General features: G+C 41.6%; 1 protein-coding gene across 2 annotated transcripts in view; it reads right to left on the bottom strand.

The window, feature by feature from the left end:
• LOC148369555 (plexin-A1-like) overlaps positions 1 to 14,885 on the bottom strand; it is a 319,574-nt gene that overhangs the window by 72,772 nt on the left and 231,917 nt on the right. For both annotated transcript variants that reach the window (XM_088331618.1, XM_088331619.1), the window contains exons 11-12: positions 9,452 to 9,548; positions 2,465 to 2,688 (exon numbers count right to left, since the gene is read on the bottom strand). In XM_088331618.1, the coding sequence (XP_088187744.1) occupies positions 2,465 to 2,688; positions 9,452 to 9,548 (321 nt within the window). The remainder of the gene's footprint in view (positions 1 to 2,464; positions 2,689 to 9,451; positions 9,549 to 14,885) is intronic.

Below are 14,885 nucleotides of genomic sequence, written 5' to 3'. Positions count from 1 at the left end.
AATAGTCTAGTCCCCCTGGCCATTAGACTGTTAAATGGTCAATCTAACATATAGTTAACTTAAATCTAAACGGCTGCTAATCTGACTTTTTGCACTACTGGCAGTTTTTTTATAGCTTGCCACTCATTGCACATTGCTCTCTGCACTATGGTAATTACAGCGTTATTGTTACAGTGTTAATGTTACTGTGTACCTGACTTGTTAACCTGACTGCCCATTTTGCACATCTGGTTAGCTACTCTTCTTGCACTATCGGCACTATGGTAAAATACTATACGTAGCCAATTACAATACAACTTTATTTATATCTGTACATTCAAGGAAACTGTGGGGGTCAGATGCATCGACATTTCGTTCTGTATACACGTGTACTAGAATGACAATAAAGTAGATCTGAATCTGAATCTGAATCTGAATCAAAGTGATCAGCAGGCAAACGTTTTCAGCCCCACCCTAGTTATATGAGTAATACGGTAAGAAATTGTAGAAAACCTCTAAGAGATCTTTGAAAATCTCTCTGAGAAAATCCCAAACAAATCAGTCTTTCCTTGCAGTGGCAGTTTGACGTAACACTGAGTAATGACACAGCTTTGCTGCCAAGGTTAAACCCAAGGAGCCAACTTGTACTTGTTTTAATAGCAAGACATTAAAACAGAGCTGCTTTTCATTTGCTGTGAAGGACACCAGGAAGCCTTTTTTTTAACCTCAGGGGCTTCACCAAAGAGAGCTGACGCAACAGCCTATCAACGTTGCCCAACCTTAGATCTCGGAAGGTAAATACGCAGCCGTCAAAAGGTGATGATGAGATTAAGATGTCAAGCGGAATAAGTCCACATTGAGATCAAACAAGGTGAATTGATTTCAATTGAATTGAATGTACTGCTATATTACAGAGATCTCGTGATTTAGTCAAATGACGTGTGATGTCTTTGTCTCTCTTTAAGGATTGCATGCACAGTGGTACTTCTTCGCACGATTTGTTCCAGGATCGTGCTCTTACCTCCAATTGCTGATGTAACGAGCAATTTTTCTCAATATGAAATAATTAAAAAAATACAACCAAAACTGCAAAGTTGAGCCTGAATAGCTATGAAACACATTTCCCTGATCACTAAAATAAATTCAAATAGTAATAAGACCCAACAAATACAGTAATGACATAAAAAAAAGATGATGTAAACGACACAAAATGTTAGATTATTATGAGGACTTGCAAGAAAGCAGTCATCAGTTGCTAATGTAAGGCAAGTGTGGGAGTAGGGGGAGGAGTTACGTAGCATGAGAGACGGTTGGTGATACTTTAGCACTTAACCTACCCTTAAAATACAAGTTGCTGTAACTTTAAATAAGGATACACACAAAAATGATACAGAATACTGTTTTAATGCTTTTTTCTTTTATTTAAAGGTGGGGTGCATTGGTTGAGGTGTCTCTCATCTCATTTCATTAGCTGCACCGCTTATCCTCAGTAGGGTCGCGGGGGTGCTGGAGCCCATCCCAACAATCATCGGGCAGTGGGCAGGGGATACGCTGAACTGGTTGCCAGCCAATCGCAGGGCACACAGGGACAGACAACTCGCTTGGGACAATTTGGACCGGCCAATCCACCTGAAAATGCATGTCTTTGGAATGTGGGAGGAAACCGGAGAGCCTTGAGGAAACTCACGCAAGTACGGGGAGAACATACAAACTTCGCACAGTAAGTCCGGTAGCTGCATTTGAACACAGGAGGTTCCCAAGACCTTACAACTGTGAGGCACACGCGCTAACCACTGCTCTGCCGTGCTGCCCTGTTTGAGGTGTCGCTAAATCTTAAATGACCACGGGGGCACTGGCACTCCCCTGTGGCAAATCTCCTTGCATACAATGTTTCACAATTATTTCTATTTCTATTACTGTAATAGATCGTTGGACTAAAGAGAAAATTTAAACGGTTCCATTAAAAAGAGAAGCTGTGCTTTTAATATAACCCTTGATTTGAGTGAAAAGCAAGTAGTTGTCCAAAACACCCATAAGGTGACAGCAACTTCATACAATGGATTGTCTCTCAGGCATTTGCATATCAGCAACGGTCCTATCACAGACAAGAAATGACACGGGAGGAGGCAAAGCAATGCAAATCGATCAATTTATGAGTTAATGTCTTGAAATTTCCTTTTCAGTAACTCTTGGCTAGGGTCACAAAAAGCCACAAAAAAGGAGATGCAATACAATAATGACAAGGTGCGCAAAAATAAACAAGTGGTGCAGAATCAGGAGCCTGATGATGGGAAGGGTATGCAAGAACTGGAACGAGGTGCTGGTGCTGAACAGCCTCTAGTGGTAGCCTCTGGGTCTGATTGTAGCTTGGATCTACCCTCGTACGTACAGCAAGACTTTTGTTTCAAATGAAACTTATATAACACGATTATTTGGTTTTGAGGAGCTCATATGAAGATTCACCACTGTATTTGTTTTATTTTACCTTTGTGATCCTGGGATGGGTGCAGCGGCTGTTTCCTGATGCAGCATGCATCCAACCTCCCCCGTCAACCAACTGCAGCGGGAGGTGGGAATTGCTGCCAATAGTGCATTCCTGTCGGAGAGAGCACTTCTTGTCCTGGACGCACCACCCACACTCGAAGCGAGGGTCCGCCTTCAGACACATGCCACAGCTATCCCGCAGTGCCCTGCATTTGTACAGGTGGGCTGCAGAGTAAAACATAATGAAGAAAAAACTCAAAAATCAAAGATTTAGTCCCTTTTAAGAGTCTTTTGCTGCATTGGTTTTCAAGCTTTTTTCTCGAAATGTATCCATTGTAAGAAAAATAATTCGGCCAACACTCCCGAAAATATGTTTTAAAGTCCTCATTATCTATATACATTTATTTGATATCAATATTTGAACAATTTGACATTATTTAGGTCGATCGTCTTAATATTTGAAAGGTAAAAAATATGGGGAAAAGCTTAATTATTAATACAAGTTCATCAAGTTCTTAATACATTTTACTTATTTAGAACATTCGATAATAATTATTTAATTTTAGATTTTATCTTAATAGAATAAGAAAATGCTTATCAAAATGAGCAACTTGTCTCTATAAGAGAATTGTGGTCATTTAAGTCTTACTTGTCTTCTTTTACTAGAAAAAATGTGAAAACATACGAAAATAAGAGACAAAATACTACAAACAAAAAAAACCTTAATTTTCTGGCATTTATTTGTTTCTACAGAACATATTAAATAATCAAAGGAGCAAAAACTACTTCCAAAAGTATATTTTTTGAAATGTAGAGAAAAAAATAATATCACAGTCATTAAAACAAACAATTAGTATAGTAAAAAATGAATAGTGTTCTCAAAAGACATTAATTATATGTACAATAATTCTAATTTTCTGACCCTAGGATACTATTTAATGAATAATTAAGCATTATTTTAAATTTAATATTATCTTTTTAACATGATTCTATATCTCATATTATGTACCTTCTGGAGTGCCCTTGCATACTACCAATGATACTACTTATTCATCCCATTTTATAGAAAATGATTACTTTTTCAGATTGTTTATGGTGAGATTTACTTTAAATATTTTTTTTTTAAAAAGGAGTTTTCCCCAAAAATTGAAAATTCAGCAGATCAAGGGTACTTCTGACATTAGCTAGCAATAGTCTGATTTCAAAATGGTACTGTATTAAGTCGGGGACTGGATATCATTATGCCTAAATTGCAACAAGATGATCTTCGTGTCATTGATAGAAATGTAGGCGGATAATCAAATGAGCTGTGATTGATCCACTTAATTGGAAACCTAATTGGATTCTTAATCAAACTGATTTGTCATGCCCATCATCAATTCAGCTTGTAGTGAGGAAATGTGTCACCATGAGACATTTCCACTTGCTGTTACATCAGGGGTTAAGAACCTTTTTGACTCAAAAAGCCATAATCACGAACCATTTGAGAGAGCCATACCATATATTTTAAGACAAAATACAGCAGAACTGCCAAACCCGCTCTATAGACAAAAGCTAATTTTTCAGCGCATTTTATTTCTCTGTGGGACATTTGATATAATTTATAAAATCATAATGCCAGCGCCTGTGTCCCATATCAGCAAAAATACCACTTTAAAACTTGTCTCCCTCTCATAGTTACTTGAGAACATTTAGGCTCAATATGACTTCCATTTGTTAAATAATGGTTTCAAAACAAGGTGCAAGCATTTGATTTGTAAATGTCTCAAAAAATAAATAACTGCAAACAAAAAGTTAATGGATTACCCTTTAGCGAATTGGGTGTGTTGGAAAAGGGAGCGTGCCGTGTTGCATTGCCTCACCCTGTAAAGTTCACCCAATCAAATTGGTCTTTGTGCCTGGCTAGCGTTTGTTGGTAATTATAGTTTGTTGTGTGGGTTTTTATCATGAAGAGTCTCAACAGTGAACAAACATTATTTAATAAGCTTCCATATAAGGATTATTTAGCAATGTACAGCTAAATATAAGGGGTATTTTCGTGTGACACATTGGCTGTAAACTGTAGGTAAAACTGTGCCCTTCATATACAGAACCAAACTATAGTCAGGATCAGAGTAGCTTTGTCAATGCACGCATTAAACTTGTCAGTGGTTTCCAGATTTGGAATGCTAAGGAAGAATTAGCAAAGTTTGCATTTTATAACTGAGCCATATGTATCCATGAAAAGAGCCATATATGGCAGGTGAGTCATAGGTTCCCGTTTCCTGAGTTACATGATTAAGGTATTGGTTGATGCAGGGCTGGTTTGAACTAGAGATACGCCCCAAAAAAATCTAGCCCGACCCAACCGGGCTCATAGGTATTAAAGCCTGTTCAAGCCCGAGCCAGACCAATTAACTTGATCTGAGTGACCAAGCCCGATGCAAACCCGAAATGTTTTTTTTTTATTTCTAAATTTGTGAGGTCATGCTAAGAAGTGGGGGGATTTTGGCTGACCGACCCGAGTTTCGGTCTGGGCACGGGTATAAGGTCATACCTATCATTTGAACCTATGGTAGAGTGAAGTTGATAATTTTTGGTCCACAGATATTTTTGAACAACTCAGTTCCAGAACTTAATTGAAAAGGGCATTTACAGTTTTCACCTCCGCAAGCCTACTCCGTAATACCTAATTAAATACATGTTTTTATTTGCAATCACACCAAAAGCACCGCGATAAGGAGAGCAAAATATATTATAAAAGCAAATTCAAAAGATAATGAATTTGAATTCCCAAGGTTCATCCTTTACATGTTGTTTTCAGGTGCAATTGTTAACTCACTGGAGTGGAAAAAGTCATTAAAGTTAAAAAAAAAAGAATACAACTAACCTTTAACACTAGAGAGGAGGTAGCTGATTAAACAACTGAATGTCATTTTAGTGTGTGTGTGTGCTTGCTACTTTGGATTAGCAAACAACAAATTATGGAGAGGAAGTGGCACCCACACATGAAAGCAGCAGGCACTGTTAAATTGAACATTTTGTGGCATTTAAAACAAAAGAAAAAAGGCAGAACGTCATCTTTCTTTTCTCTTCCTCAGCATCCAAACACAGCACAAGACTTCAAAGTGAGCTCCTTCCCAATCCTTCTGACTCAGCCTCGGCCTTGGCACGCACTAATCTGATTAGCCGTGGTTTATCTTAAAAGTAGCATAACGCTAATTAATCTGAAGCAAATGAATGATTTAATTAACATTTTCCACTTCACACTAGGGCAAAGCTGGGCAAGAGCCAAAATGATCCTCCTCAACCCAGTAATACGGTCAAATGTGACACAGAAGAAAAAAGGATCAATTGGGAGCTGCGACAGATTAATGGACGATGGGTGGAAAGGAAAAGGACAAAATAATGCAAATATTTCTGTGGATAAGGACAGTTAGTAAATGCAGATTTTTAAAGAAGTCTGACATCACTTTGAAAATAAACCCCAAATAATTACAACGTATACAGCTAACAGGCATGAGAAAGAACATTGATTTTAAGTAAGAGCTCATCTTTTTTCAGGCGATATTGTGGAAAATGTGTACGTCGTCACTACTTGGAATCAAATGAACACACGGATGAAAAAACACGGTACTCTTAACAGGTCCTACATCAAAATTGAAAAACTCCTAAAACGGAATGGAATTTTTAACAGATATACATAAGTATATATTGTACTAACTTTATTGGTGACAAATTTTTGTATTGCCATTAAAGTAATCGATTGTAGCAACCTTTGTTTAATTTATTCATTAACTTTGTTTCTGTATTTATTTGTTATTCGAGAACAAACCCAGTTAACAGACTCAATTACTTTATTTAACAATAAAAAGTACTGTTCTTTATGGAGGTTTTTTTAACAAATACCTTATTTACTGTCAAATTATGCTTTGAAATAAATAATTTATGTTTCATTGCACAACTGTACGAATTAAGGACCCAGTCGCCTTCGCTTTATGTGATACTTTGCCGCCATGATGTGGATTTTGTGAATAACTGCATTCTGGTACGGCTCTACAGAAACCAGATATTTTTTTATCAAACATTTTTGAAAAAGTGCCAGTGAGCCACTAGGGAGCAACAAAGACCCGCTTGGAATCCTGAGCTAGTTGGAGAGTTCCAACCTGTCAGTGACAGAAAACATTTCTCTCTGTCTAGCCAATCAGACTGCAGAACAAAGCCACGATGAAAATCCATAAGGTAGCGAAGCCGCAAATGGTAAACCGCGATACAGCAAGGGATTACTGTAGGGGTATGCTTAACTCAAGTTCATAATATTGGGAGTTTTTTCGCCATGGAAATATTCTTGATGGGAAATCATTAATTTGAAAACATAGCTCATGTTGTAAAAAAAGGAAAATGTTTGGTCAATTATCAAGTAATATGACTGAGGCCAATAATTGTTGAAGGCCAAAACCAGGTTTTGGAAAAAAAAAGAACAGAATATATACTTTGGAGAGTATGTGTTCAACAAAATAGGGCATGCAAAAGAATTAGGTTACGACCTACAAGCACTTGCAAGGGATCTGCAAAACGAACCACGTCTGACTCGTTTTGGAAGTGGGTCAGACAGAAAACCTAATATTTAAATGGGCACTTTGTCATCTGAAAATAGAAAATGAAAAGTGACTGAAAGGGGGAAAAGTGATGGAAAGAAACCACATAAATCTTTGTAAATGTGAATCAGTGTGCAAATTTTAAGCAAATATCAGTGTGACACACTTGAGAGCTAGACTTTTGTTATCTTGTGTAATGGGACGTCGGAATTCATTAGCCTCCCCAGCTCAATATATTACACTCGAGAAAGAATTCAGAATGCGTAATTGTTTCCCACTCAATGCGCAAAGAATCATTAAAATTATAAATGTCATCCTTCGGTGTCACTTTGGGATTTTCTTTATCAGCTCTTCCATCCTCATCTTTGCCGCCTGCCGCTGCTCAGCGTATTTATCAAATCATCGTCGTACGCGCAGGTCGTTTGTTGTACTGCTCACACGGTTTCTTCACTTATATAATTCTAACTCACAAGCTATCCAAGAACGGCACGGGGGCTGGGTTTTTAGCGCTCAGCGGTGCGGAGGTTCCAGCTACTGCAGCTCTTAAGCAATCTCTACTACCGTAAAATTCGGACTTAAATCAGCGACTTTTTTCCCAAGCTTTCAAACCTTTCTAACCCTAACCCTAATCTGCGCCCGAGCAGTAAAGGTAGGAGTGAGACACTTGGAATACATGTGTTGAGGAAGACTCAAGTTTAAAGTGCTTTGTGCATGAAAAAAACTAGCATGGACAAACCCTCATTGTGGAAAGGGTGTCGATCGAAAGGGGAGCACTAACTACCATGTTGGGAATCATTTTACAAGTTTATTTGTAAATGAAAATAATGTGGCGAAACAAACTGATTACAAGAACCAACATCTAATGAGGAGGAATGTTTAAGGCGGAATACTATTTATGTGTCGGTATTATCGGAGTAAATATTTTACACTGTTGGATTCTATGGATTGTCGTTGATGTAGTGAAGCCATTGTGCAGACATTCAAAGAAGTTAAAGACGGCTCGGCAAAAAAATGAGCGAAACAATTGATGGGTCACTTTGAGTCGCCGTAGTTTGATATCTTCCTTGTGCTTTTTAGTATTCGTTTTCGGTTCATCTATACAATACAGTGACATCTAGGGTTCAAACATTACACAGTGTCCCTTTAAACCAGTGGTTCCCAAAGTGCGTGGTACCTTCCCCCTTGGGGCAGTGGAAAGGTCTGTGGGGGGGCGGTGAGGAAGAAGGGGGCGCTAGGGGGGCGGCAGTCCGAAGTCTGAAGTTTGAACGTTTGTTTGACGATTTGTACACAACAAGTTAGGGCTGCAAAATCAAACAAAATCAAATTGACATCGCGATGTGACCCAGAGCAGTTGTGAAATCGAAAAGCACTGCCGTTTTTCAAGGTTTTGTATTGAGTGATGGAGTTTTGGCCAACCAAAATGGTGACTGATCGAGTTTCAAACGCGCCGACCAATCAGAGGCAAGTTTTAATAATAGCACAAGCTAGGAATCTACTGGGGAGCTAAGGGGGCGCCAGCCTGCAAAAGGGTAGCCATTGCTTTAAACGATAAATTATATTTTATTCTAAATGTGCCTTGTGTTATTTGAGCACAAAAGGAAATACTTTTTGAGTAGATTTTCAATTTCAACAACTAACATGTGTACATCATGTGCTGCAGATAGTCTTTTTTACATACATATAGAACTTAATTGAATTCTCTTTATTGTCATTGATATCGACATTGTGAAACATTGTATGCAAGGAGATTGGACATGGCACTCCAGGGTAAATATGTAATAAAGATGTTAAAGTTAAAAAAAAAACAAAAAAAAAAAACGCTTCAAATCCCTATCAGGATAAGAGGTAGAAAGATTATGAACAACCTAGTGCTTAGAGACTGGCCTAAATCGAAATGACAGCAAGATATTTGTAAATAAGAAAGAATAGTGCATCATAAAAAGATGAAAAGAAGTGCAATAGCATTTAGCAGCAAAAAAAAAACCTATAAGTCACAAGGTATATCTTTTTATAGTTTCATTAGCAAAAAAACAACATTAAATTTTAATTTTAAAATCTATATAGATATATCAATACAACAATCTATAGATATGTATATAAATATTTGTGCTCATTTATCAATAAATGGTTTCTAGAGCCACTGCGTGGTTTAGAAGTATCAAAACAATTCTCTCGTGTTTCATGTCTTTAGCTTGTCATGACATAAAACATGGCAAAAGGGGAGTCAAGATGTCAAAAGTGTCTTTTTTTTTTCACGTACCTATTGTAAATTTGTATTTCCCATTCGCACAACTTAATAAATTGATTTACCACATCAAAAAGCACAAAATGGGACACAATATGACCTTGTGGTAAAAGTTGATCAATTATTCTGTAGACAGTTGCATAGAAAACAAACATTGATGTTTTACCTTGGATGTTGAAGGGATTGTCAATGACGAAGTTTCCATTCCACAGCACGGAAAGGTTAACTGGTAGGTCACTTATGTCGCTTCCCTCGTAGTCATACTGATAAACACACAACACACAAAAAAATAATCTTAAAGAGATATTATTTTGAATTTTGAGTGCACGAGTCGTATAGTTTCACGGTTTGGCTGTTACTGTTTGGCCAAAATACCTCCCTTTCATGAACACAACACAGAAGGTAATCACTGACATGTTTTCGCCGGATGGGTGAGCGGCAATGTCGTAGGAAACAGGACAAATGGAAAAAAAAATACTGATATGCCGTCAGTGGAGACAGGTAAGGCTGTGCCTCACCAGTCATCATGTAAATATTAAATGCAAATTATATATAATGTTTCTATTCTTTCAGTGTTAACATTCTAATTCATTTAACTCGACAAGTTAGATTTTTTTTCAAAATCACTGACATTTTACATTGTGAAAATTATGAATACAATTTACCATATTACTGAGCGTCTGCTGATGCAGTGATTCACTTGTCATCATAAAAAAAAAATCATAAAATTATACATGTTTTGAAAGGTTACATTTATTTAGCGTTAAAGCATTTTCTAGGTTAACTTCAGATTTTTTGAATTTTCTTTTTTTTAATCGCTGTTTTAACGTTTTAGTATGTCAAGTCAAGTCACATGTATTTGTATAGCCGTTAATCCCAAAATGTCTCAAAGCTCTGCACAGGCCTCAATTACACCTTCCCCATATCTGAAAGCATCTTGCAATGTAATACGCTGTTGAGCATTTGCAGTTGCAAAGTAAGGCAGACAATTATTTTGTTTCAGGGGATAGTGAGACCAAGGATTCTGATTTGGCACACCTCATCCCCAAACAATACAATTGGTGATAGTATTAGCAAGCTAACAGCAGGTTTCTTATTGCATGACATTTTTTTTTTTTCATAATGGAGCATTACCGATCTATTGACACTTTTATAAAAAAGGAGCAGCGCATGGACCTCATTTATAAATTAATCTAAGCTTAAAACTCACTTCTACTCTATAGCATATGAAAAACCTACTCTTCTCATCGACTCCAGAGCAGGGGAATGTATAATAATATTCTGAAAAATAGTCTGTGTAATATAGTGTAATAATCTGTGAAGACCTTTGAGACTCTTCGTGATTTAGGGCTATACAAATAAAAATGACTTGACTTGACTTGACAATAAAACATTTCTTCTATGCCACTTTTTATATATTCCCTTATTGCTCTCCCTATCAAACGATGTATGTAGGTTCATTTATTTGTAAATCTGTAAATCAGACACAAAGCTCAGCACACGTCACCAGGGAGATCACTAACGAAAAATGAACATGGAAAGAAAAAGGTGAGGACAAGAATCAAACAGCGGTAAAAGTGTGAGAAGATATTCACTCTGGCGCGACGTAGCCGCCGCATGAGACGAGTGAGAGATGCGATAGGGAGGGAAATTGTAAAGTGAAATTGGCATTTTCTATTTGCTCACTGACACACTCCATTTGGTCGAGCGGACTTGACCACCCCAGATACACAATTGGGGCTTGCAACGCGTGCACAAGTGTTTCGGACGCTTGCTAAAAGTGTTTTTTTTCTTTATGGAAAACAAAAACGCATACATCCTTCCATACAAAAATATCTCCTGCAATGGTGCATTTCTTTCAAAACCAAACTGTACAGACAATCCAAATTACAAAAAAATGTAAATGTCATGTCACATTGTCAAGTCACATGTATTAATATAGCCCTTAATCACAAAATGTCCCAAAGGCCTGCACAGGTTACTTTTACACCATTCCCTGATCTTAAACCAACATGCGGGCAAAGAAAAACTATAAAACCTCAGCAAGAGGATAAAAAAAGAAACCATGAGAAGGGGCCTCACAAGTAGTAATCCACCTTCCAGGATGACCATGGTGCAATAACAATTGTATAGCAACCAGACTTTTTATTTATCTCGTCAATCAATGGAACACTTCTTCTAGAGGGACATCACATATGGAACAGTCACATTTACCCTTTTGCACAGTGATCTCGTAAATCCTTTGCCTTTATAACTATTGCCAAATAAGTAGATTTTCCCAATCATAGTGGTATCCACCGTTGGTCTACACATTGCCCAAACACTATCTTTGTGCTTGTATCCTTTCACATCAAAGCAGCGGGGAGCGTTATCCACATGAGGCGAGATGCTTTCATGTGCATGGCCATTGCATCCCAGTGGTTGAATCCTTGCATAAAACACAGGCAGCCCGCAGTGAAACAATAAGACGCTGTGAGGCCGAGCCCCCGTTAAACTTTAAGGATTTGCACTTGTCTGCCGTCACCAAAACACTGGATGGACTTGTCCTCGAGCCGCCTTCTTTCCGACCCGGCGGTCCACCGCGTCTGCTTTATTCATCCACAGTCACATGCGTGAAAATGCCAACACAGACCGCACCGTGACACAGGGCAATCGCACACGCCGTCTAATCAGCTTTCTGAAAGGGGGGGCTTGTGAAAGAATGGGAAAAAATGCAGACGAGGCACTAAAAATAAGTTTCTGACATGCAGTTTTGAACTATAGTTGTTAATTCATGTGGAAGAACATTAAACTCAACTGTCTCATGCAGAACAACAATGTGCAGCCTTTATCCTAATTTCTAGTTGATCTAAAAATGTTTTAAATCACCATAATGTTTTAACCACATTTTGAAATGAAATGATTTGCATTTATATAGCGCTTTTCAAGTCAAGACGTCCCAAAGCGCCTTACAGTGTGCTTCACATTTCCCAATAGCGGCCTTGCAGCCATGTAAGGCGCTAACCTGCTTATTGGGGGCATTAGGGGTTCAGTGTCTTACCCAAGGACACTTCGACATGTAACACGGAGGGGCCGGGATTCGAACTGCGATCTCTTGATCCCGAGACGAGCGCGCTACCTCCTGAGCCACTGACATTTTAGCGTCACTAGCTGTCGGATACTCCTCCTTAATCTGCTACCTTATCGTGGTGGAGGAGTTTGTGTGTCCCAATGATCCTAGGAGCTATGTTGTGGGGGGCTTTAAGCCCCTGGTAGGGTCACCCATGGCAAACAGGTCCTAGGTGAGTGGCCAGGCAAAACGCAGATCAGAAGACCCCTTATGATGAGACAAAACTTTGGTCCTCGATTTCCCTCGCCCGGACGCGGGTTACCGGGGCCCCCTTCTGGAACCAGGCCTGGAGGTGGGGTCCGCTGGCGAGCGCCTGGTGGCCGGACCCTTACCCACGGGGGCCGGCTGGGCACAACCCGAAGGGACGACGCGGGACCCTCTTCCCATGGGCTCACCACCTGTAGGATGGGCCAAAGGAGGCGGGTGCGCAGAGAGCTGGGTAGCAACCAAGGGAGGGGTCCTTGGCACGATGATCCCCGGCTACAGAAACTGGCTTTTGGGACATGGAACGTTACCTCTCTGGCAGGGAAGGAGCCCGAGTTGGTGCGTGAGGTTGAGAAATTCCGACTAGATATAGTCGGACTCACCTCTACGCACGGCTTGGGCTCTGGTACCAGTCCTCTCGAGGGGTTGGACTCTCTTCCACTCTGGAGTTGCCCGTGGTGAGAGGCGCAGAGCCGGTGTGGGCATATTAATTGCTCCACGGCTCGGCGCCTGTACGTTGGGGTTCACCCCGGTAGACGAGAGGGTAGCCTCCCTCCGCCTTCGGGTGGGGGGACGGGTCCTGACTGTTGTTTGTGCTTATGCACCAAATAGCAGTTCGGAGTACCCACCCTTCTTGGAGTCCTTAGAGGGTGTTCTTGAGAGCGCGCCCCCTGGGGACTCCCTCGTACTGCTGGGAGACTTCAACGCTCACGTGGGCAATGACAGTGAGACCTGGAGGGGCGTGATTGGGAAGAACGGCCCCCCTGACCTGAACCCGAGTGGTGTTTCGTTTTTGGACTTCTGTGCTCGTCATGGTTTGTCCATAATGAACACCATGTTCAGACATAAGGGTGTCCATATGTGCACTTGGCACCAGGACACCCTAGGCCGTAGTTCGATGATCGACTTTGTCATCGTTTTGTCGGACCTGCGGCCGCATGTTCTGGACACTCGGGTGAAGAGAGGGGCAGAGCTGTCAACTGATCACCACCTGGTGGTGAGTTGGCTTCGATGGTGGGGGAAGATGCCGGCCCGACCCGGCAGACCCAAGCGTGTTGTGAGGGTCTGTTGGGAACGGCTGGCAGAATCTCCTTTCAGAAGAAGTTTCAATTCACACCTCTGGCAGAACTTCGCCCATGTCCGGAGGGAGGCGGGGGACATTGAGTCCGAGTGGACCATGTTCCGCGCCTCCATTGTTGAGGCGGCTGATCGGAGCTGTGGTCGTAAGGTAGTCGGTGCCTGCCGCGGCGGCAACCCTCAGACCCGTTGGTGGTCACCGGCGGTGAGGGATGCCGTCAAGCTGAAGAAGGAGTCTTATCCGGCCTTCCTGGCCTGTGGGACTCTGGAAGCAGCTGGCAGGTATCGGCTGGCCAAGCGGAATGCGGCTTCGGTGGTTGCCGAGGCAAAAACTCGGGCATGGGAGGAGTTTGGCGAGGCCATGGAAGCCGACTTCCGAACGGCTTCGAGGAAATTCTGGTCCACCATCCGGCGTCTTAGGGGGGGGAAGCGTCGTGCCATCGACACTGTGTATAGTGCCGATGGGGCGCTGCTGACCTCGACCCGGGACGTTGTGAATCGGTGGGCGGAGTACCTCGAAGACCTCCTCAATCCCACCGGCACGTCTTCCTCTGGGGAAGCAGAGCCTGAGGACTCTAGGTTGGGCTCTCGTATCACTGGGGTTGAAGTCACTGAGGTTGTCAAAAAACTCGGTGGCAGGGCCCCGGGGGTCGATGAGATCCGCCCGGACTTCATTAAGGCTCTGGATGTTGTGGGCGTGTCATGGTTGATGCGCCACTGCAACATCGCGTGGACATCGGGGACAGTGCCTCTGGACTGGCAGACTGGGGTGGTGGTTCCCGTCTTTAAGAAGGGGGACCGGAGAGTGTGTTCCAACTACAGGGGAATCACACTTCTCAGCCTCCCTGGTAAGATCTATTCAGGGGTACTGGAGAGGAGGGTCCGCCAGGAAGTCGAATCTCGGATTCAGGAGGAACAGTGTGTTTTTCGTCCTGGCCGTGGAACACTGGACCAGCTCTATACACTCTTCTGTGTCTTTGAGGGTGCATGGGAGTTTGCCTGTCCGGTTTACATGTGTTTTGTGGACTTGGAGAAGGCATTCGACCGTGTTCCTCGGGAGGCCCTGTGGGGGGTGCTTCGGGAGTATGGGGTATCGCACAGTCTTATCCGGGCTGTGCGGTCCCTGTATGCCCGGTGCCAGAGTCTGGTCCGCATTGCCGGCAGTAAGTCGGATTCGTTCCCGGTGAGGGTTGGGCTCCGCCAGGGCTGC

Source organism: Urocampus carinirostris, chromosome 3, assembly GCF_059441175.1.
Source record: "Urocampus carinirostris isolate Australia breed hairy pipefish chromosome 3, RoL_Ucar_1.0, whole genome shotgun sequence".
Taxonomy (NCBI): Eukaryota; Metazoa; Chordata; class Actinopteri; order Syngnathiformes; family Syngnathidae; genus Urocampus; species Urocampus carinirostris.
This window is presented reverse-complemented; position numbering and strand designations above follow the sequence as displayed.